The sequence below is a fragment of the Rana temporaria genome, chromosome 12 (genome assembly GCF_905171775.1).
Source record: "Rana temporaria chromosome 12, aRanTem1.1, whole genome shotgun sequence".
NCBI lineage: Eukaryota > Metazoa > Chordata > Amphibia > Anura > Ranidae > Rana > Rana temporaria.
Window position 1 is genome coordinate 55,918,913 of NC_053500.1, and position 24,723 is coordinate 55,943,635.

Consider the following 24,723-nt stretch of genomic DNA (forward strand, 5'->3'; position numbering starts at 1 on the left):
GTTCTACTGTTTCATTGTTCGAGAAGATCACAGAGACTACTTAAGGTTCCTGTGGTATGCAGACAATGACTTTAACAAAGACATCACAGAGTACAGGATGAAGGTACATGTGTTTGGGAACAGCCCTTCCCCAGCTGTAGCTATCTACAACCTGAAATGAGCAGCACAGCAAGGTGAAAGACACGGTCAAGAAGCCAAACAGTTCGTCATGAAGAACTTCTACGTGGATGATGGACTTGCTTCTTTCTCCAGCAACAAAGAAGCTATTAACGTCCTGAAAAGTACAAAAGAAATGTTGGCAGAATCCAACATAAGATTGAACAAGGTAGCTTCCAACAGCAACAGAGTCATGGAAGCATTTCCAATGGAAGCCCGTGCTAAAGACCTCAAAGACTTAGATCTAGGAACAGAATCACCACCCTTGCAAAGAAGTCTTGGACTTAGTTGGGACCTAAAGTTTCACCTTCAGGGTCTGCAGAGAAGAGAAGTCATTCACAAAAAGAGGTGTCCTATCTACAGTCAACAGTCTTTATGACCCCCTGGGATTAGTAGCACCCATCATCATGCAAGGCAAAGCTTTTTTGAGACAGATCACTACTGAGCAGGAGCAAATTGACTGGGACGTACTTCTTCCTGAAATGAAGCAAATGCAGTGGAAGTTGTGGAAAGACTCATTGTTAGAGCTTGAACATCTCAACATTCCAAGACCGTATGTATTTGTTTCCTTGTCTGCTACAAAGAGAAGAGAATTATGCGCATTCTCTGACGCTTCCACTATGGCTATCGCAGCTGTAACTTACCTTAGGGTAATAGACACTGAGGCACAAAGCCATGTTGGGTTCATCATGGGAAAATCTAAACTAGCTCCCAGACCTGCTCACACTGTCCCACGTCTAGAACTTTGTGCTGCTGTCTTAGCGGTAGAGATGGCAGACATGATTACGACTGAACTGGACATTGAGATCCATGCAGTGAACTTTTATACGGACAGCAAGATTGTGTTAGGATATATTCACAACGCTTCAAAAAGATTTTACACATATACGTGGCCAACAGAGTGACACGTATCAGAAAGTCTACAAGTCCAGATCAGTGGCATCACATCAGCATGGACAAGAACCCAGCTGATCTGTCCCATGATCAGCTGGGTTCTTGTCCATGCTGATGTGATGCCACTGATCTGGACTTGTAGACTTTTGTAGATTGGTGTCAGCCACTGTACTCAAGCAAACTAACTAGTTCGTAGGTCCATCGTTTCTTGGTAAGCCAGAAACCAAAGAGACTACTCAGGTAGAGACCTTTCAACCAATAGAACCAGATCAAGACAAAGAAGTAAGACCTCAAGTTGCAGTTTGCAAGACTTTAGTTACAAGAGACAGCCTGGGCGCCCCCATAGATTTGAAAGGTTTTCCAGTTGGAAGTCGCTGACTCGTGCAATCGGAAAACGTATCTGTCTAGCCAGATACTCCTGCAGAGCTACTAATAGTGAACAGCGTAGCAACAACCATCTTGAACAAGCCAAGGTCGCAATCATCAAATGCGTTCAGCAGGAAGTCTTTAAAGAAGAAATTCAAAGCCTTCTGAAAAAGGAAGAGATTTCTCAACACAGTTCGCTAAAGAAGTTGAACCCTATCCTCGACAAAGACGGAGTACTAAGAATTGGAGGTCGTTTGTCGGCAGCGGATATGACTGTCCAAGAGAGACATACCTTCATCATACCTAAGAATCATCACATCGCTCTACTTCTGGTAAGACACTATCACGAGCAAGTTGCACATCAAGGAAGACACTTCACTGAAGGAGCAGTACGGTCAGTAGGGTTGTGGATCATAGGAGGTAAGAGACTAGTCTCCAGCGTGATCAGCAAATGCGTTACCTGTAAGAAGATTAGAGGGAAACTTGAGGTTCAGAAGATGTCAAACTTACCTGCAGACAGACTTGCTTCAGATCCTCCGTTCACTCATCTAGGTCTAGACGTTTTTGGACCATGAAACATCTCTTCTCGCAAGACCAGAGGAGGCAGTGCCGAAAGTAAACGTTGGGCTGTTTTGTTCTCTTGCCTGAGTACCAGAGCAGTTCATATTGAAGTGATTGAATCTTTATCCACTTCAAGTTTCATTAATGCCTTGAGAAGATTCTTCTCTATCCGAGGACCAGCGAAATTGATTCGTTCAGACCGTGGCACAAACTTTATTAGGGCCTGCAAGGAGTTGAAGATCATCTCTACAGACTCTGAAACAGGTTCCTATCTTCAAGATCAAGGATGCACTTGGACTTTTAATCCTCCACACGCATCGCATATGGGAGGAGCCTGGGAGAGGATGACGGAGTAGCTCGTCGCATTCTGGATGCCATGCTCCTGAAGGTTGGGTCTACTCGCCTCACACATGAAGCTTTGACTACACTAATGGCTGAAGTCGTGGCCATTATGAACGCCAGACCTTTGGTTCCAGTGTCTACAGATCCGGAGATGCCGTCAGTCTTGACACCTGCTGCTGACTCAGAAGATGGAACCAGTGACAGCTCTCACAGGAGACTTTAACCTCAAGGACTTGTATACCAAGCAATGGAGACAAGTTCAAAGCCTTGCGGACATTTTCTGGAAGAGGTGGAGACAGGAATACCTGGTCACACTCCAGCAAGAAATGGCAAGATGACAAACCCAACTTACAAGTTGGAGACATTGTCTTATTAAAAGACACTCAGGTCCACAGGAACGAATGGCCTATTGGACTCATTGTGGGGACTGATCCTAGTAGTGATGCTAGAGTTAGAAAGGTTGAAGTTAGAATTGTTAGACAGGGCATTCCCAAGGTGTATGCTAGGCCAATTTCTGAAGTAGTTTTACTTCTGTCCATAGGTTAGTGGCATAACAAAAGGTATGCCAGGAGGGGAGTGTGCTGCCTTCGCAATGTATAATACATGCTTGGCACTCAGCAGGGTCTGTTTCTTTAAGACCCTCCATTTTCTTGAACCCTAGAGGTGGGTCTTCTCTGTACTGTCTAGGGCTAGTTGGGACATATCCTGTTCAGTCCAGCTCTAACTACTGTAGTGACCAGATCCACAGGACATCCTAAAGCTAATACAGACTGCAAACCTGTCGAACACCAAAGCCTGTGAGTAAAGGGGTTTTGCTAGTTCAGCTTGTGTAGAGAGATGCTAGTCATTGCAGATAGATAATGTGTGTTTCAGTGTGTAGTAAGAAAGCACATGTTAGTTAAGCCCTATTCTTTGTATTAGCTATGTATGTTGCTTGAATAGCCATGCTTATATTTGTCTTTTTTTATGTTTGTTTCACAGTTTTACCATACAAATATTATCATACACATTCCTGTTCATTATATCTCAGTAAAGATTGCATCAGTTCAGCAAACCAGAGCTTCTTTCATTGAGATTCGGTTTATACTTGATGTGAAGTTGTGTACCTAAAGCAACACACAGCCAAGACATTACAGGGTCACAGGAGTGCAAAACAATTTGCACTCCTATGATCCATAGGAGAAGCCCAGCCAAACAAGCTCAGGCTGGACTTCTCCTTTAATGTGTAATTGTTTGCACTGTTTTCTGGGATTCATTTGAAGGTACAATATTGTGCACAATTTACAAAATGCAATGTGAGAAAACAGAAGAAAAATCTAAATCAAATCAATATTTGGCGTGACTACCCTTTGGCATCAAACTAGCATCAATTCTTCTTACACTTGATTAATCAATACAAAGCAGGTGCCATGATCATCAATTTCATATGTAGGTTGAAACACAGTCATTAACTGAAACACAAACAGGTAAAAGGCTTAAAACTGGGTTAGGAACAGACAAATGCTGCTACTAAGTTGAGGTTGTGGAAGACACATGGCAAGACTAAGTACAGAGTCAAGACACATGTTAAATATACTTCATCAGCAAGGTCTCTCCCAGGCAAAAATTGTAAATCTGACTGTGCTTCTTCAAAAGAGCTTGAACAGCACATCTTCAAAACCCAAAGAAACGGACAACAATAAGGATCATAGACACAGTGGGCAGCCAAGGAAACTTAATGCAGCAGATAAAAAACACATCATGCTTGTTTCCCTTCCACATTGGAAGATGTCCAGTAGTACCCTCAACATAGGAACTAGGGGAACCCAGGTACACCCATCTACTGTCTGGTGAAGTCTGGCCAGAAGTGGTCGTTCATGGATGATTTACACCTAAAAAGTTATACCTCTGACATGGAAACAAGACTAAGCAAATCAATCATGAAAACTTAGGAACTGGGGTGCAGAAAAATGGCAGCAGGTGCTCTGGGCTTATTAGTCAACATTTAGAATATTTGGCTGTAGAAGGAGGCACTTTGTTCACCAAAGGGCTGGAGAGAGGTGCAATAATTAGTGTCTGCAGGCAACAGCGAAGCATGGTAGAGAAGCTCCAGCTCTGGCAAAGCCTATGACATCATTGCTTACGATCAGGAAGCAGAAAGCGAGCCACTGCGAACACAGGGCTGAGGATCTGCGGATGTTTCAGTGATCCATGGGCTTTTTAGCCCAACTACACAAGCGATTTACCTGTGTGCACCAGAAATAGTGTATCTGTAAATGTGTGTTTTAGGGTCCTTTCACACTAGCGGACCGTTCGTCCACTCATTACAAGTCCGTTAACGGACTTGTAATGAATCCCTATGGGAACGCGTCCGTTAGCGGATGGAGCATCCGCTAGCGTCCGCGTCAGTCGGGATCCACGTTTCCGAACGGAAGAAACCCTATTTTTCTTCCGTTCGGCGGAGCGGAACTGATGCAGACGGACAGACGGTCCGTCTGCATCAGGTTCCCCATAGGGGACAGCGGAGCAGAGACAGGGCGGTCCCTGCACTGTGCGGGGACCGCCCTATCCGCCGACAGCTGAGCGGGGATCCCCGCTGAGCCGACGGAGACACACGGAGCGGACACGGAAACAGTCCGCTCCGTGTGAAAGAGCCCTTATACTGTTGTTTTATTAAAGATAGTTTTAATACGGTAAACACTTTGTCAGTTCTCTTCTTGTGCTTATGATACCTATCTATGAGGAATGCCATTTAAGGGGTTAGGAGCCCTTATACAAACAGAGGAACGGCAGATTAATGAATTTATAACCCTAAGGGGAAGGCATGATCGGACCCATCTGTGGGTCTTCCTTGAAGGTGAGCGCATAGGATGACCGGTGGAGGGCACTGTGGTGTGCACCGCTGTATTCTTTATGTGGACTGTCACCATTGGATACCTAGACACTTGTATTAAGCATATAGAAGAGAGCACTAATTGAATGGAATTAAGATGAAAATGAATCACCATATCAAGCTTATCACCTGTATTAACTGTTAATATTATATGGACTTATGTCTATCAGATTGCTCTTTTTTAGCACAGTGGGGATCGAAAGTTTGGGCACCCCAGGTAAAAATGTGTATTAATGTGCATAATGAAGCCAAGGAAAGATGGGAAATTACAGATTAGACATTTTTATAATATGTCAAAAAAAGTTAGATTTTATTTCCATCATTTACACTTTCAAAATGACAAAAAACAAGAAAATGGCGTTTGCAAAAGTTTTGGCACCCTGCAGATTTTATAGCATGCACTGCCCCCTTTGCAAAGCTGAGACCTGCCAGTGTCATGGATTGTTCTCAATCATCGTCTGGGAAGACCAGGTGATGTCAATCTCAAAGGTTTTAAATGCCCAGACTCATCTGACCTTGCCCCAACAATCAGCACCATGGGTTCTTCTAAGCAGTTGTCTAGAAAACTGAAAGTGAAAATAGTTGACGCTCACAAAGCTGGAGAAGATAGCAAAGCGTTTTCAGATGTCAATATCCTCTGTTCGGAATGTAATTAAGAAATGGCAGTCATCAGGAACAGTGGAAGTTAAAGCAAGATCTGGAAGACCAAAAAAAATATCAGACAGAACAGCTCGCAGGATTGTGAGAAAAGCAATTCAAAACCCACGTTTGACTGCACGATCCCTTCAGAAAGATCTGGCAGACACTGGAGTTGTGGTACACTATTCCACTATAAAGAGATACTTGTACAAAAATGGTCTTTATGTAAGAGTCATCAGAAGAAAACCTCTTCTACGTCCTCACCACAAAAATCAGCGTTTGAACTTTGAAAATTAACATATAGACAAGCCTGATGCATTTTGGAAACAAGTTCTGTGGACCGATGAGGTTAAAATAGAACTTTTTGGCCGGAATGAGCAAAGGTACGTTTGGAGAAGAAAAGGCACAGTATTTTATGAAAAGAACCTCTGTCCAACTGTTAAGCATGGGGGTGGATCAATCATGCTTTGGGGTTGTATTGCAGCCAGTGGCACAGGGAACATTTCACGAGTAGAAGGAAAAATGGATTCAATAAAATATCAGGAAATTTTGGATGGTAACTTGATGCCATCTGTGAAAAAGCTGAAGTTAAAGAGAGGATGGCTTCTACAAATGGATAATGATCCTAAACTCACCTCAAAATCCACGGGGGATTACATCAAGAGGCGTAAACTGAAGGTTTTGCCATGGCCTTCACAATCTCCTGACCTCAACATAATTGAAAATCTATGGATAGACCTTAAAAGAGCAGTGCGTGACAGACAGCCCAGAAATCTCAAAGAACTGGAAGACTTTTGTAAGGAAGAATGGGCAAAGATACCTCAAACAAGAATTGAAAGACTCTTGGCTGGCTACAAAAAGCGTTTACAAGCTGTGATACTTGCCAAAGTGGGCAGTACAAGATATTAACTCTGCAGGGTGCCCAAACGTTTGCAGACGCCATTTTTTAGTTTTCTGTCATCTTGAAAGTGTAAATGATGGAAATAAAATCTAACTTTTTTTTACATATTATAAGAATGTCTAATCTGTAATTTGATGCCTTTTGGAGATTTTTCCATCTTTCCTTGGCTTCGTTATGCACATTAATACAAATTTTTACCTGGGGTGCTCAAACTTTCGATCCCCGCTGTAGCGTTATTTGAGATCCTTATATGGGGTATTATAATTTGTATATTGTTTTTTACTGATTTATTTCACTCACTATTTGAAACCCAACAGGGAGTAGTTGGGTGAGGTAGCACAACACAATATCTTTGCTATTTTGTTTACTTATGTGGGTACATTTTCTGTGTTGAGCAGCACCTCCTTTCTTTTCATTTTTACACGTGTTCACATTATATTGCACAGAAGTTACCCATATTCCTTTTATAGTTCTCCAAGATGTTTGCAACAACCTATCTGCCAAACTCCTGCAAAAACTGTGTGCAAGTGTACCTAAAATAATTAATGCTGTTTTGAAGGCAAGGTGTTGGTCACACCAAATATTGATTTGATATGTATTTCTCTTTATTTACTTTTCATTTTCATTAATAAAAATAAAAGAAACATATGTTTCTGAAAGCATTGTTCACACCTGCCTAAAAGTGGCTTTCTACCAGTTTCCACCTTGACCACTTCCACAACAATATATAAAGTACCAGATCTGTGGAGCAGACAGCTATTATGATCACCATGAATTACGAATTTATTTTCTTTTGCAACAAAACCACCAAAAGTAGGCTTTCAGTACCAAAAAGTCAGTTAACCAAAAATGAAAAGCAGAATGGAGACCATTCGCTCTAGGCCATATAAGATGTCCATATTGCAAGTAAAACAAATAGCGTATCCTGATAACCAGGGCTTTTTTTCTAAGACAATAGGTGCTGGAACTCCCCCTTTCCGATTCACCCCTTTTCTCCGCCCCTACCCACCTCCCAGTACCGTCCTTTTTTACAATATAGGACCAAATATAATTTTGTGGTGCTAAATAATTTGCATGGAATTTGGTAATGATATCAAGAAAAGCAGTAAAATAGATCCCTAGCAGCCAGCAACAATATATCCCCCTAACAACAATGGCCCACCCACAACAAAATTTCCTCACCAGCAACAATAGACTCCATGCAGCATCAATAGATCCGCACAGCCAGCATTAATGAACTCTCTGGCTACCATCAACAAAAGACCCTTCCCCCAACAGTAGATCTCTTTCAGCAACAACTGACCCCCCAGCAACAATGGGTCCCCGACCAGAAACAATAGACCACCCCAGCAACAATAGATACCCAGCAGTGACATCAATACCCTGCAGCATACCCTAGCACCCCTTGCCATTACATACAGTCAGTCCAGGAAGTGCCGGAACTGCGTTCCCCCGCGTTCCTACTGAAAAAAAGCCCTGCTGATAACCATAATAGCTGTATAAATAAAGGCACTGAGGCATACCATGGTAGTTCATTCATGCTTCCTGTAATATTGTATCTGCTTACCTGTACAGGAATACAGATACACTGACAGATATGCTGGAGACCTGCATGGCACCAGCAATCTGCTGATCACTGGGGCAATGCTTTATCTGCTAAAAAAATGTGCATTTATAAAAAAAAAAATCCACAAGGTGAATTTATCTTTAAAATGGTTGTATTCATATAAGGCATTTTTATGAAAGTTTATGATCCTGCAGTTTAGCTTTAAACAGCATTCTACACAACATATGGATGGGGGCCCAATATTTCTTGCTTTGAGAGTATAAGATGAGCATTAGCAGCTACATGGAAAATAGTGAAACAAAACACATCACACAGTGATCATGAGGACCAATTCTTGAACACACTTCTATCCCTAAGGGCTTTCCATCGATATACAGTACAGCAAACCAGACTTTTTGTCATAAGAGGCTGCAGGGCAAATTCTATAACATATGTCCAGACAAGGAAGCTAAACACATTACTGCCTATATTAAAGCCATTATTACCAATCTAAGGAAATAATATTTGCAGCCCACTGCTACAGCTTGGAAAAGCTCATTAGGGAATCACAACCACATGAAATGCTTTAGGCTATGCTGCTGTGCAGAACATCAGAATTTCCCCAGAGAAAATTCCTCCAGAGAAAAAGGTGACCCAGCCAGCCTGCTGAATAAAACGACTGTGAGCCTGTGAAGTTACAGATTGCATTTGACAGTATGGTTGTAAGTACTTATGGGAGTAGCATACAAAATACAACAAAGCATTGACCTTTTTTTATCATCAAGCTTCTGTTTATTGTTTCTTACCAAGACTATGTTATTTCACAGCTAGCAAAATGTTCTTTTACCTTAGATTCCAGTTGAGAAAAAAAAATACCTGCTATTAATACTGAAGCCTTAACCACTTCAGCCTGAAAGGTTTTACCTCCCTTAATGACCAGAGCATTTTTTGCAATATGCCACTGCGTCGCTTTAACTGACAATTGTGCAAAGTGGTACCCAAACAAATTTTTCACACAAATAGACCTTTCTTTTGGTGGTATTTAATCACAATTTTGAAAAATATATATATATCATCAGTTTAGGCCAATATGTATTCTTCTACATATTTTTGGTAAAAAATAAAAAAAAATTGCAATAAGCGTATATTGATTGGTTTGCGCATAAATAATATCATCTACAAAATAGGGGATAGAATTATGGCATTTTCATTATTATTATTATTTTTTTACTAGTAATGGTGGGGATCTGTGCTTTTTTTCGGGACTTTGACATTGCGGCTGACAGATTGGATATGTTTGACACTTTTTTGGAACCATTGACATTTACACAGCGATCAGATCTAAAAATAGCCACTGATTACTGTATAAATGTCACTGGCAGGGAAGGGGTTAACACTAGGGGGCAATAAAGGGAATAACTGTGTTCCCTATGAGTGTTTCTAACTGTGGGGGGGTCTGGGCTTAATACATAACAGCGATCACTGTTCCCAACCACTGGGAACAGTAGATCACTATCATGTCACCTGTCAGAATGAGGAAATGCCTTGTTTAGATAGACATCTCCCCCTTCTGCTTGTGTACAAGGCAATTGCGGGCCGCCAGAGGACATTGAGTCCTCCCGACCCGCGGGCATGCTCCTGCAGCACTCACTCGCAACTGAGCACAATGAAAACCTGTGGCTTTGTGTAACTAATAGGCAGGCTTCATCCACCTGCTAGCTTGTATACAATTTTTGGGCCATTTCTATATATTTTTGCCAAGGCACCCCTAAGGACACCTTAAGACGCCATGGTTGAAAAAAGCTGACATGGAGAACCTTGTTTCCAATAGTACCCATGTTGTACTAGGGTTAGTTGCAGATATTATAAATCCTGCCTGGAGATCTCCACGCTGCTATAATCTGTGGGCATGTGCAATTCGTTTTGTTACAAATTTGTTTTCGGACAAAATTGGGCATATTCATTTATTCGGAAACAATCGAATGAATGAAAGACTCTTTTGACACATGCATACGATGTGTCAAAAATAACAAAAATCTGAAAGAACGAAAATGCAAAAGTACTCAAATCTGTCAGACCGAAAAATCAGGAAAATACAAAAATCCGAAAGAACAAAAAACGATTCAACCTACAACTTTAACAAATCGAGTACATTCGGATATGTTAGTTTTTTCGTATTTTCTATTATAATTAAATTATTAACTATTATTATTATAGCTATTATTATTATTTATTATTATAAACTATTAAAGATAGGCTGATTCTGCTTCACCAAAATTTGAGGGAAAATGCGAAATGCATTGCAGTTATATTGTGCAAATAATTATATATGTGATATACTGCGCTGTGCGATAAGTGAACACAAAAAGTAGGTGCCAACATAGCTGAGACAGAGCAAAAACTGGTGAATATGAAAAAGTGTAGCGCTTATTTTTGTAATAAAGTCAGTTAACAACTGATATGAAATGTTGCAAACATACATATATATGAAATCTTAATTTCAGTGACACCAAGTGACTGAGTGTGATCTGTTAAATATATGTAACAAATACGGTAAATCAGAATGATGCAGTCCTCTATTGTGACCACACACAAATAACAGTCCAGAAGTGTAGAAAAAACTCCAAGGTTGAAATGAAGAGTCCCACATGGATGTGACCCTCTCTGTGAAAGGATAGAGATAGATGATGACTGTTTAGTTGAAACGCGTCAGGTGGACCCATTCACACACATCGCTCTTGCACTTTGTGATATGCCTACGATGTTCTTCCAAATGTGAGTGTTCATTTTTTAATCTTTTTAATAAATACTACCTTGTATGGTATCACACTATGTGAGTTTTTTCCCCATTATGCATGTTATGTGGTTACCGTATCTCTGGATCCAACAAGACTACATGTATTTTCACTTCCTGGTGTTTACTGAAATTTGTGGTCCGACTGATATGCGGATTCTGGACCAGCTGGATACATCTTGCTGACTGATTATATAAGCCTGTTTTGACTTGGGTGGTATACACCTTACCAAGTCAACACCATCTGGTAAGCCTCCTCTTCATCGGTGGTGGTGTCTCTATACTTTCACAGATCCAAAGTTGCCCCCAAGTAGTGCAGGAAGGAACCTTTTTTTAAGTCAGAGCGACTTGAGTCGCTCTGATTAGAATGATTCCATTGCACTAAATGTAGCTCGAATTGTCAGGCGACTAAGTTGCCTGACAAGTCGCCCCAGTGTGAACATCACTAAATCTCTCCCATTGGTCTGATCACATCCTTCGTGGTCATTTTTGTGAATGGTGTCTTTTGTGTCATTCCTTCACTGAAACACTTTAAAATTACTTTATCGAGTTGGAGAAACTTTTGATGGACTTTATTTAATGCACTTTTATTTGTGGAATGTTTTTGATTTTTCATGAACACTATTTAACCGGTTTATTACCGAGTCATTGTAAAATGACGTCAGCAATAACCTTCAATCCCTCCGGGTAGACGTCATATGACGTCCTTGGTTTCCCGGCCATCTAGGGGGCGCGTGCCCGCCACATCACTCGGGACACAGTGCGCATGTCCGGGGGGCACAAAGTCCGCCGGGCACCAGCAATTGCCCGCGATTACAGCAGGACTGTGGATCTGTGTGTGTAAACACATAAATCTATGTCCTGTCAGAGGAGAGGAGACCGATGTGTGTTCCCAGTACAGAGGAACACACATCGGTCTCCTCCCCTTGTGAGTCCCCTCCCCCTTCAGCTATGACTAAGCACTAGTTCCAGTACGAAACGCGTCAGTTGCCAAGGCTTTATTTCATCTTGTTGCTGTGACTTGTAGTTCTGTCCTTATTTTAATAAAGGCTACCATTTGTTCAGAGTGCGGCTGTCCAGAAACACCTTTTGTTCCTGCCTTGCTGAATGCATTGCCTGCACATGAGATATCTGCCACGGTGGATTTTCATTTAGGTTCCCACCTGGAGCGGCTACTCCCTTTTCCCCCGAAAATGGAAATTTGGAATATCTGTCATGCACGCCTACAGCTCGCTAAGCTTGGGCATGCGGTGACGGACAGTATCATCTGAACTGTTTTTATAATGATCCTCATTTCATTATTGATATTGTTTTTCTAGCACATTTATGTATTGTAATAAATGTATACCTTTTTATGAATTTTGTTGCTTTATATTTGTTGCCTTAAAAATCCCACTCCTATTGAGGTTTTTTCAGTTTATAATTACTCCCTTTTCCCCCTCCCCCTACAGTTAGAATCACTCCCTAGGGAACATATTTTTTTTTTTAATCAAAAGGTTTTTATTGCTCATAAAACGTACTGTTACAGGAATACAATAAACAGAATGACATCTTGCATCATTGCTTTCTAGTCTATTACAACAGAATTGCTGGTTATACATCATAGACTTTATTACACAACAGTGCTCACACGTCCTATGCCACTAAACCCCACCAAGTAGCCTAGTTTGAACCAATTCCAAAGGGCTTAGGCCAGGTATCGCAAGCCAGGGATCCCAAAGTTTAAGGAATTTCCCTGCATTACCTCTATGCTGATAGATAAATTTCTCCATCAACAGTGTCTTACCCATATGCTGGACCCAGGTCTTTAGCAAAGGCGCCTCCCTTGATTTCCAATGTATGAGAATGAGCTTCCTTGCCTGAAATAGAGCTCTAGCGAATGCCGCCCTGGTGCCTTCCTCCTCTATCACCCCCTCCAGGACACCTAGTATGCAGTGAAGCGGCTCCAGAGGGACGTTGGTCTGGAACACCGAATTCAGCGTAGCCAGAACCTCAGCCCAGTATCTGTGTAACTTGGGGCACCGCCAGAGCAAGTGTATCAGATCCCCTTGGGCCGCCCTACAGCGTCCACACAGCGGATCAAGAGATCTGCCCATTCTAAAAAGTTTGACCGGGGTGAAGTGCACCCTTAACAGTATGTAGAGCTGGGAGACTTTCTGTGATACATTTAGTGAACAGGTATTAACGGCCTGCAGCGCCTCCTCCCATACCTCACCCTCCAGGGGCCCCAAGTCTGTCTCCCACTGTTCCGCCACCTTCATAGGGTACCCCTCAAGGAATGACGCCAAAAGCATGCCGTAGCATTGCGATATCATGCCCCTGGTATCCTGCGCGGAGCTCAACATTCGGAAAACGGGTGTGGGGGACTGAACCCACTCTACAGCTGTCCCCTGAGCCTGCACTGCGTGCTGCAATTGCATATAGTAAAACTGCATGTTGGGTGGCAAGTTAAATCTGGACCTCAGCTCGCTAAAGGACAACAGAGCCCCCCTCCGAAAGATATGCCTAAGATGCGTAATCCCCACGGATCTCCATCTGTGGCCCTGGTCAAGCTTGGCCAGTTCCTCATATGTGTCATTCTCCCAAATGGGACTAAACTCGGTGAACCCCAACACATCTTGAAGCTGCCTGACCTTATTCCACACCTTCTGGACGAGAGCATAGGTGGGCATACGTTTGTTGGACCTTTGAAACCTGCGGGCCTCCAACCCCTCAGGGATCGAGGCTGCCCCAGATCCCCGCAGCATAAGCCTAGCCGAGGAGGTCGTGGGCAGAGGTTCCATGACCCCTATTAGGTGCTGCAGCTGTGCCGCCAAGTAATACAACCATGGATTGGGCAAAGCCAGGCCCCCCCCCCCCTCCTTTGGGCGCTGGAGCTGTTCTAGCTTTATCCTAGGGGGTTTAGTGTGCCACAACAGCTGTCGAAAGAGAGAGTTAACTACACGAAATATTTTAAGGGTGATAACAATGGGCGCGTTATGGAGGAAGTATAGCAGTTGCGGCATTAGTATCATTTTGATAAGGTTGGTTTTACCCGCCAGTGACATCTTCAGTCTGTTCCATATCTGAATTTTATCCCTAAATCTGGACAATAAGGGGTACACATTGAGCTTACAGTAATCGGTTATCAAGGGGGACACCCAGACCCCCAGATACTTAAAGGACGTCACTATGGGGACCGGGCACGGCAGACTGCTCCCGTGCGTCGGCTCCCCATCCAGGAACATCAGGGCTGACTTTGTCCAGTTAATGGTGAGGCCTGAAAAGCGACCAAAGTCAGTGATTATGGCCATCACCTGCTGAAGGGAGTCCTCTGCATCCTCCAAAAAGAGGAGCATGTCGTCCGCATACAACATGATCTTTTCGTGCATGTCACCATATCTGAACCCGCGGACCGCCCCGCACTCCCTCACCAGGGCCGCCAAAGGCTCAATAGCCAGGGCAAAGAGCAGGGGGGACAGGGGACAGCCCTGCCTGGTCCCCCTGCTCAGAGCAAAAGCATGGGACATCCTATCCGCCATTCGTATGGCCGCCTTGGGCGCAGCATACAAAAGTCGTACCCACCTCAGGAATCTGGGACCGAATCCGAATTTGGACAGCACCGCCCACAGGTACCGCCAGCCGACACTGTCGAAGGCTTTATTAGCATCTAACGACAACAGTGCCCTGCGGCCAACGGAATCCGAGGGGGTCTGCATATTTAAATATAACCGACGGAGATTCGTCGCGGTGGATTTACGCGGCATAAAGCCCGCTTGGTCGGAGTGTATAATGGTTAGGATAATTTTATTCACCCGTATAGCCAGTATCTTCGCAAGTATTTTGACGTCGCTCTGTAAGAGGGAAATAGGCCGGTATGACCCAGGATCCAATGGATCCTTGCCAGCCTTCAGCAGCAGAACAATGTTCGCCCTTGTCATGGATGTAGGCAGGTCACCCGTGTCAAACGAAGAGTTGAACACCTCGAGCAACTTGGGCAGCAATGTCCCCCCATACTGAGCATACACTTCAATGGGTATACCGTCGTCGCCCGGGGCCTTGCAGTTAGGAAAGGATGAAGCCGCCTCCCGGAGTTCCTCCAGGGTTAGCGGCTTCTCCAGCTCAGCCTGCGCCGTGCTGCTCAAAACCGGGAGGGCAACCGCATCAATATAACACTGCAGCTCTGCGTCTGTAAAATCATCTCGCACCTTGTACAGTTCCGAATAGAAATTAGCTAGCTCCTCCAGAATCAACTCAGGTTCGTTCACCAGCCGTCCCTGCGTGTCGCGAATCGCTCCTATGGCAGGAGACGCCTGCTGAGACCTGGCAATTCTGGCCAACAAACGACCCGTCTTCTCCCCCTCTTCATAGTAGGCCTGCTGGGTAAAGAAGCGCTTTCGCTCCGCGGCGGAGGATCTCAGCCGGTCCAGGGAATCCTGGCCCGACGTCCACGCCTCCCTCGCGGGCTCCGATGGGTCCAAGACATATGCTAGCTCCAGCTGCCTCACCTGGTCCTCGACCCGATCTAAAAGATCGGACGAGTTGTGCTTGATGCCTGCAATTTCCTCAATAAATGTTCCCCTCAAGGGCATCCCAACTCATGGCTCGATCCTCCCCTCCCCAATTTTCCTCAAAATACTGTTCCATTCTGCGTGTAATCTGATCATGGGAGGTAAACAGCTTCAGCCAGAAGGCGTTTAGTTTCCACGGGGCCCTGGGCAGTGAGGAGATCGGGCGGGTAATCAGGTGGGCCACCAGTGGGGAATGGTCGGAGACCCCCCTTGGGAAGTACTCCACCTTAGGGATCATATGGAGAACCTGAGGGGACCCCACACACAAATCTATACGGGACAGGGACCCATGAGACTTAGAGAAGCAAGAAAATTGTTTGACCATGGGGTATCGAGCTCTCCAAATGTCTAGCCACCCTACCTCCCCCAACAGTCTGCTCAGTATAGTTCCCCTGCTTCCCCGAGGCACCTGGGTTGGGGGGTGTCTGTCTATCCTAGGATCAATACATGCATTAAAATCCCCCATTACCAAAACAGGAACATCAGGCTTGTTGCCCAGGTATGCCAAAAACAGCTGCAATATCTCTCGAGAGAAAGGAGGGGGGATATACACAAAGGCTAGCACCATGGTAACTGTAAATATCTTGCAGTACAAAAAAACATATCTGCCTAGGGTGTCTATGGCTGCATCAATTTCCTGGTAGGCCAAGGAGCTATGTATCAGCACACTCACCCCCCGAGAGTAAGAGGTATGAGTGGAGTGGTAAGCCTTGCCCACCCAGGAAAATCCCAGACACCCTACCGTGTCCTTCGTGAGGTGAGTCTCCTGTAGGCCCACAATGCCAGGAAGGAATTTCTTCAGGCCCGAGCGAATCATAGTGCGTTTTAGCGGGTCATGTACACCTCGGACATTCCAAGTCACTACCGGGGTGGTGGCCATGGCGGAGTCAAGTGGTAAGTGTTGGCTAAGGCCCGAGGCCAAAAGTCCAGCCAGTAAGCGAACAAAAAGTGGTGTATACCTGCGAGCGTTTGAGCAAAAACCGTGAAAAAGAAAAATTCAAGTAACTGTGACCACGTCTCAGCCCCAGCCGGGGCGGAAGTATGCCTCCTCTGTGGCCATCTAATATGTAAACCCAGCAAACAATGTGTGCCAACCGGGCACAAAAACAAACAATTCCCCAGCCGGGGTGAAGTAAGGGCACCAAACAGTATGCAGGTGCATGCCCCCCACTGTAGCATAGAGTCCAGGGGGGGTATATTCACAGCTGCCGAAGCTCTGAGTAGACGCTAATAAAATAAAAAAAAAGCAATATCCCGTTCAAAAGGTAGCAACTTATCTTGTCTGCGGCGAAAACTTGTAACCTGTGGGGGCGAGTGCGGGGCCTCAATCTCCTCTGTCGTCCTCTCGGCGTCCCCTCATACCTTGCTCATTATGATCCAGCCACTGCGCGGCCTCCGCGGCGGTTTCAAAGAAGGTGGCTTGACCCCTCACCGTGACCCGGAGCTTCGCTGGAAATAGCATGGCATATGTGACTTGTATTTTCTGCAACCGCTTTTTGACCTCCGCAAATTTGGCTCTCTTGCGCTGCACCTCAGCCGAAAAGTCCGGGTAGAACGAGATCCTGGCTCCGTTGTAGTGCACCGAACCCCTTTCCCTGGCCAGCCGCAGGATTATCTCCCTATCCCGATAATTAAGGAGTCTGGCCAACATGGATCTGGGGGGGCTGCCTGGTGGAAGGGGCCTGGGAGGCGTGCGGTGCGCCCGCTCCACCGCGAACAGTGTAGTAAAGGCCTCCTTGCCAAAGATGTCTTGAAGCCAGGTCTCTACAAAGGCCGTGGGGTCCCTACCTTCCACCTTCTCAGGGAGTCCCACTATGCGGACATTATTCCTGCGCAGGCGATTCTCAATGTCGTCTGTCTTTGCGTTGGCCTGCGCGGACTGCTGTAGGGCAGATCTGGTGTCCCTAGTAAGGGGTGGAAGTGCATCCTCCACCTCACTGACGCGGCCCTCCACAGCCGTGGTCCTCTCCCTGATCTTCTGGAGGTCATGGCGCATGAGGGACACAGTCTCAGTAAGCTCCCCAAACTGCATTTTCAGTCCATCCACCGAGGCAGTGACCGACGTGGTGCATTTCTGCACTGCCCGGAGGATCTCACCGAGCGTGGGCTGCGGGGCCTCTTCCTGTAATTCCCCGAATAATTCCTGCATGGTGTCAGATGAGCTCTCCAGAGGCAGCGTGTCGTCCATAGCCGAGTCGCCATTTTGACCCTGCACTCTCTGCGCCCATGTCAGTTGCGACGAAGCAGGGGAGCTGGTGGGCCCCTGTAGCTTTTGTGTGTAATACAGCATATCTTTGGGGGGCTCCCTCCCCTGTTGCTTGTGCGTTTTAGGAGTCTTACCGCCACCCTCCGCATGCTTCTCAGCGCCGCGCGCTGTCTTAGGCTGCTGCGAGGCCCCAGCGCCATCTTGGAATTCCATGGTCGCCGCTGCTGCGGCTCCCTTCTCAGAGTTACGGGTCATCCGGACCCTGTCGATCTTCCAGGCCCCCTCCGCTATGACCAGTAAGGCTCCCTAGGGAACATATTAACCCCTTGATCGCCCCCTAGTGTTAACTCCTTCCCTGACAGTCATTTTTCCCCCTCTTTTTTTCCTTAACTGTAAATAAGGACATGTGCATTCTGGCGCATTATTTTGTGCGTTTTGACGCATTCCAGTGCAGTTCAGTGCAGAAAAAATGCAGCATGTTCTACTTTATTTTTTCTGGAACTGGAATGCACTGGAACTGACCACACCAGTGTGAACTTTGCCATTGGAGACCATATAACCTACTATCTATGCGTTTTTAATGCAGAAAAAATGCACTAGACTGCATGTGGTGTGAAACAGCCCTTAATTTTATTAAGTATTTATAAAATTTTAGCACTGCAATTAAAACTACAACATGATCTTTTTATCCTTCTTTTTTTTCCCTTTCTTACGATATATTCAGTGGACTTTGTTTAGAATAAATCTTTTTTTTTTTTTTTATATATATATAAATTGACTTCTCCATCAATTAGATGTATCATAAATAACTAAACTGAAAATACTTTGAGAAGGTAAAATGAGGACTTGGTGATGATTTACCATGTTCTGAGCTCAATAAATTGGCTTGTTGATGAATTGCAAAACCCATTCATTACAATGAGCAGGGAGTGAGAGCCTTTGTCAAGATTTATCTAATGATATCAAGTGCAGAATGAGATATGTTTTCATAGAAAGCTTTTTCCTTATAGCAGGTACAGTGTAACCTCGGATTGCCAGTAACGCGGTTAATGAGCGGTTCACAATACGAGAATTTTTTTCTTTTTAAAATCCTGACTCGGTTTGCGAGTGTTGTCTCGCAATACGAGCAGGATTCAAACCTTTGCGGTGTGCAGTACCGCATTTGGCCAGAGGTGAGGGGGCGCCAGAGCCTTTCAGAAATACTCGGAAACACTCGGATATACTCGCAAACACATTAGGAAATTCTCAGTTCCCAAGTGTTTCCGTGCCTTTCCGAGGGTTTCCAAATGCAACCAAATTGTCTCAGAGTATTTCCGAGTCTCTACGGTGCCCCCCCCCCCCCACCTCTGGCCACATCCGGTATTGCATGCCATAGAAGTCAATGTGGAACAAATTATTTTAGTTTCTATTGACTTCTATGGGGAAACATTTGAGAGTGCTTTGGATTACAAGCATTCTCCTGGAATGGATTATGCTCGTAATTCGAGATTTTCCTAGCTTGTGACGGAAAATATTGATTATATGAAGACAGGAGGCGAGTATCTTATGCATTAATCTTTCTTTTATTAATGCTCATAGCAGATAGTGTAAAATCACCTTTAACGTAAGTAAAACAAAAGAAAAAACTGTATAAACTACATATCCCAGCAGTCCTTGGGCCTTAGCCACTCCCACCCTAGTCTCTATATATGGACTGCTCTCTCTTGGTTCTTCCTCTTTCTTTATGCGAATCTTGAGGTGTCATTATCAGGATCCTTACTTGAACCATGTCTTCACCTGACGACTCTTCGGCCAGCCGGCCCCACGACTTCGTGTCTGAAGACTTCTGTGGTAACATCAACGGGTCCCAACGGGGTTAACCAACTGAGCAAATTGACCAACTGGTCAGCTAGAAATGGGGAACATCACCCGATCAGTAGGTCGCTTGTATATTCTGATCCTGAATGGTATCAATAGCCTGAAATAAAACGTAAGATCATGAGAGGGTTGGGAAGGGAGGGAAGATACTCGCCTCCTGTCTTCATATAATCAATATTTTCCTTCACAAGCTAGGAAAATCTCGAATTATACATCAGACAGGAGGCTCATATCTTATGCAAGTTCAAAGCTTAACACAATATTTATACCATCATTGAAATCAAACAAGATATTCAGAGATCCGATCATCATAAGACAGACATGGCGACATGTTCCTCCGGCCTGAAATAGAAGAGGCGAAAGACGGTCTCAGAAGACCAGTCGGCCGCCATTAGTAGGTCAGAAAGAGAGCCTCCAGTCGCAACCACCTTGGTAGCCATAGCCCCTCTGGAGGAATGTGCTTCAAATAGGGTGACGTCTATACCCGCCATTGCCATGGTTGATCTAACCCAACGTGCCAGAGTGGCAGGGGTGACCGGGTGGTGAGGTCGTACGTAGGATATTAGAAGTTGAGAAAAACCCGGGGGTCGCAGGTCATGAGTGCGCGCCTCGTAGGCCTGTAGGCATCTAACCACGCAGAGTCGTGGGTGTGCAGGAAAATAGGGGTAAAACACCGATTGTAGGCCTGTTTACTGAGAACTTTACCCCTTGAGGTGAAAACTGACGTCTGGAAATGTCCAAGGCCCTAACGTCTGAGACGCGTTTGATGGAGATTAGGCACAGAAGTACCGTAAGTTTAAACGACAGCAGTTTGAGAGGCAGAGTATCGTTGTCCTCCCAGCCTGAGAACATGTCGAGGACCCTGGAAACATCCCAGGTGGATTGGTATTTAGGGCGAGGAGGTCGTTTGAACCTGATGCCTCGTAACAATCTGCATATCAGGGGGTGCTTCCCGATTGGCAGAGAATCCACGGGGTAGTGGTAGGCTGATATGGCTGATCTGTAAATATTAATGGAACTGTAGGACTTGCCAGAACTGAAAGAATCTGCTAGGAAATTCGCTATGACGTTCACAGGGGCACGTACGGGATCAGCCTGCCGTTGGTCACACCAACGTACCCAGAGCTTCCAGGCTGATCGATATGCCGATCGAGTCCCGGGGGCCCAGGCCACGGTGAGGAGATCTCTAGCCGAGTTTGAAAGGCCATCGTGAGAGTCCGCTACCCCGAGACCAACCATGCCAGGAGTGTCAGCGTGCCCTCCTCTACCAGGGGGTGAATGCCCTTGGTCGGATGGGAGAGGATGTGCGGAGACTGAGGCAGAAGTCTGGGATGGTCCACGACCAATTCCAGTAGGAGAGGAAACCATGGTTGTGTTGGCCACCATGGGGTGATCAGCACCACCGTCGCCCTCTAGTTCGTAATCTGCAGTAGAACCTGGGGGATCATCGAGAATGGGGGAAACGCATAATGTGTTTCCCCCGTCCAAGAGTGGCGGAAAGCGTCCACCGCCGAGGACCCTGGGTCTGGTCTCCAGCTGAAAAAGCGGGGCAGCTGGTGATTGAGACAAGAGGCGAATAGGTCTATGCCCAAGGGACCCCAAAGTAGGTTCAGTTGGGCGAAGACTGATCGGTCCAAACGCCAATCGCTGGAGTCGATAAGGTAACGGGAATTCCAATCTGCAACAGTGTTGGAAGTACCCGGAATGTACTCCGCTATAGGGATGATGTCGCGAGACAGACAGTAGTGCCAAATCCCCGTAGTAATGTCCGCCAGGATCTTGGATCTGGTGCCTCCTAAGCGGTTGATGTATTGCACCGCCGCAATATTGTCCATTCGTAATAAAACGCAACAATTGGACTTCTCCGCTAGGAAACTCTGAATAGCGAATAGTGCCGCTGAGAGTTCCAGTGCGTTGATGTGCAAGAAGGACTCTTCTCTGGACCAGGTCCCTCCCGTTGTGGTCTCTCCTAAGCGAGCTCCCCAGCCTCGGCGGCTCGCGTCCGACTCTATGATAACGTCCGGACGTGAGTTGAAGATCGTCCTGCCGTTCCACTCGACGGCATGTCGGAGCCACCATTGTAGTTCGACTCGGGCCTCCGAAGAGAGAGGCACCTCGTCTGCGTAGCGGAGACCCTGTCGTAAATGCAGGATTTTTAGTCTCTGGAGGGCCCTGTAATGAAGGGGGGCCGGAAATATGGCTTGAATGGATGCCACCAGTAGGCCTACCAGGCGGGCTAGTACGCGTAGAGATAAGTACCCTTTGCGGAGTACCGCCCTGATCTCCTTGCGGATCAGGGCCAATTTCGCACTGGGTAGGCGAAGGACAGCTAGATTGGTGTCTACCAAGAAGCCTAGGAATTCCATCTCTTGAGCCGGGATGAGAACCGACTTTTCCTGATTGATCAGGAAGCCTAGACTTTGTAGTACAGTACCTGCCGCCGAGAATGTGTTTTTAGCACGACAGCATCGCGCTGATTCTCGGCGACAGGGTGCCGACATCTCGCACTCGCTTGAATGGTGACAGCACACTCCAGCAAGCGCGTCATAGAAGCGACGGGGGATCCGACTTGGATTCCCGCCAATTCTACACGTGTGCGGCGTTTGTTATGAATCCTGAGGGGGAAGTCCCCGCCGGATTTTAAATAAAAATCCGGCATGGGTTCCCCCCTCAGGAGCATACCGGGCCCTTAGGTCTGTTATGGGTTGTAAGGAGAGCCCCCCCTACGCCGAAAAACCGGCGTAGGGGGTCCCCCTACAATCCATACCAGACCCGTATCCAAAGCACGCTACCCGGCTGGCCAGGAAAGGAGTGGGGACGAGCGAGCGCCCCCCTCCTGAGCCGTACCAGGCTGCATGCCCTCAACATGGGGGGGTTGGGTGCTCTGGGGCAGGGGGGCGCACTGCGGGGCCCCCCCACCCCAGAGCACCCTGTCCCCATGTTGATGAGGAAAGGGCCCCTTCCCTCATCGGGGTATGCGGGCGGGAGGCTTATCGGAATCTGGGAGCCCCCTTTAATAAGGGGGCCCCCAGATACCGGCCCCCCACCCTAAGTGAATGGATATGGGGTACATCGTACCCCTACCCATTCACCTGGAGGAAAAATGTTAAAGTCAATAAACACAACACAAGAGTTTTTAAAATAATTTATTAGTCTGCTCCGGAGGCCGCCCCCTGTCTTCTTTAGCTCTGTTTACCAGGGGGGGGGCTTCTTCTTTGACGTCTTCGGGTGGGGGCCGCTCTTCGCCGCCGTCCGGTTCTCTTCCACCGCCGGGGGGGGTCGCTTTTATAAAAGCGCCCACTCCTCGGCGGGTTTCCTCCGACGTCTTCGGCGGGGGGTGGTGTGCTTCTTCTTCCGCTATCTGGGGGGGTCTTCTTCGGCTATCCGGGGGGTCTACTTCACTCTCCGGGGGTCTTCTGCTATGTTTGCCGCTCTCCGCTGTTGACTCGGCGCACCCCGGTTCTTCCTCCAGCTGTCCGGTGCCTTCTCCTTCAGCGCTGAACGTCTATCTTCTTCTTCCGTGCTGTGACGTATTCTTCTTCTTCCGGGCTGTGACGTCATCTTCTTCTCTTCTCCAGATGTTGACACGCCGGCTCTTCTCGCTGAAATGACGGGTGCGCTGCTTGCATTGGACCTATATAGGCCTCACAGTCCCATCATGCTCTGTACCTACCCATGTGATACCTACCCACGTGGAAGAAGAAGAATATGTCACAGCACGGAAGAAGAAGATAGACGTTCAGCGCTGAAGGAGAAGGCACGGGACAGCTGGAGGAAGAACCGGGGTGCACCGAGTCAACAGCGGAGAGCGGCGAACATAGCAGAAGACCCCCGGAGAGTGAAGAAGACCCCCCGGATAGCCGAAGAAGACCCCCCCGGATAGCGGAAGAAGAAGCACACCACCCCCCGCCGAAGACGTCGGAGGAAACCCGCCGAGGAGTGGGCGCTTTTATAAAAGCGACCCCCCTGGCGGTGGAAGAGAACCGGACGGCGGCTAAGAGCGGCCCCCACCCGAAGATGTCAAAGAGGAAGCCCCCCCCTGGTAAACAGAGCTAAAGAAGACAGGGGGCGGCCTCCGGAGCAGACTAATAAATTATTTTAAAAACTCTTGTGTTGTGTTTATTGACTTTAACATTTTTCCTCCAGGTGAATGGGTAGGGGTACGATGTACCCCATATCCATTCACTTAGGGTGGGGGGCCGGTATCTGGGGGCCCCCTTATTAAAGGGGGCTCCCAGATTCCGATAAGCCTCCCGCCCGCATACCCCGACAACCAACGGCCAGGGTTGTCGGGAAGGGGCCCTGTCCTCATCAACATGGGGACAGGGTGCTCTGGGGTGGGGGGGCCCCGCAGTGCGCCCCCCTGCGCCAGAGCACCCAACCCCCCCATGTTGAGGGCATGCAGCCTGGTACGGCTCAGGAGGGGGGGGCGCTCGCTCGTCCCCACTCCTTTCCTGGACTTCCCCCTCAGGATTCATAACAAACGCCGCACACGTGTAGAATTGGCGGGAATCCAAGTCGGATCACCCGTCGCTTCTATGACGGCTTTGTCTCTATCGCGGCAAGCCAGCTCGGCGCTGGCTCCTGCGATGGGGCTCGTAGGTGCTCAATCTCGCCGATAAAGGGAGCGAGATTGACACAATATCGCATGCACCTACTGTAGGTTGATCGTCCAAGTCATGTGGCGATACGCTTGATTCTTGGAGTAAGCTATTATGAGGATGTCATCTAGATAAACGATCAGACGCACTCCTCTGCTCCTCAGTGATGCCACGACTGGTTTCAAGATTTTCGTGAAACACCATGGGGCGGATGACAGACCGAACGGAAGGCACGTAAATTGCCAAGTGCGTCCCCAACACATGAAGCGGAGTAGGTGTTGGGATTCCCGATGCATGGGGACGGTGAGGTAGGCGTCCTTTAGGTCTACTTTCACCAACCAGTCTCCTGGTTGGAGGAGATCTCGGAGGCAGTGGATGCCCTCCATCTTGAAATGTCGATAGGCGACATGCTGGTTCAAGTTCCGAAGGTTTATGACC

At 46.8% G+C, this 24,723-nt stretch overlaps 1 protein-coding gene across 4 annotated transcripts in view; it reads right to left on the minus strand.

Moving 5' to 3' along the window:
* CFAP97D1 (CFAP97 domain containing 1) overlaps positions 1 to 24,723 on the minus strand; it is a 229,961-nt gene that overhangs the window by 19,735 nt on the left and 185,503 nt on the right. For 2 of the 4 annotated variants that reach the window (XM_040331562.1, XM_040331564.1), the window contains one exon: positions 19,371 to 19,784. The exons of the other annotated variants lie outside the window; for them this stretch is intronic. In XM_040331562.1, the coding sequence (XP_040187496.1) occupies positions 19,777 to 19,784 (8 nt within the window). In that variant the 3' untranslated portion in view covers positions 19,371 to 19,776. Of the gene's footprint in view, positions 1 to 19,370; positions 19,785 to 24,723 lie in introns of those variants that run through there. 4 annotated transcript variants of the gene reach the window in all.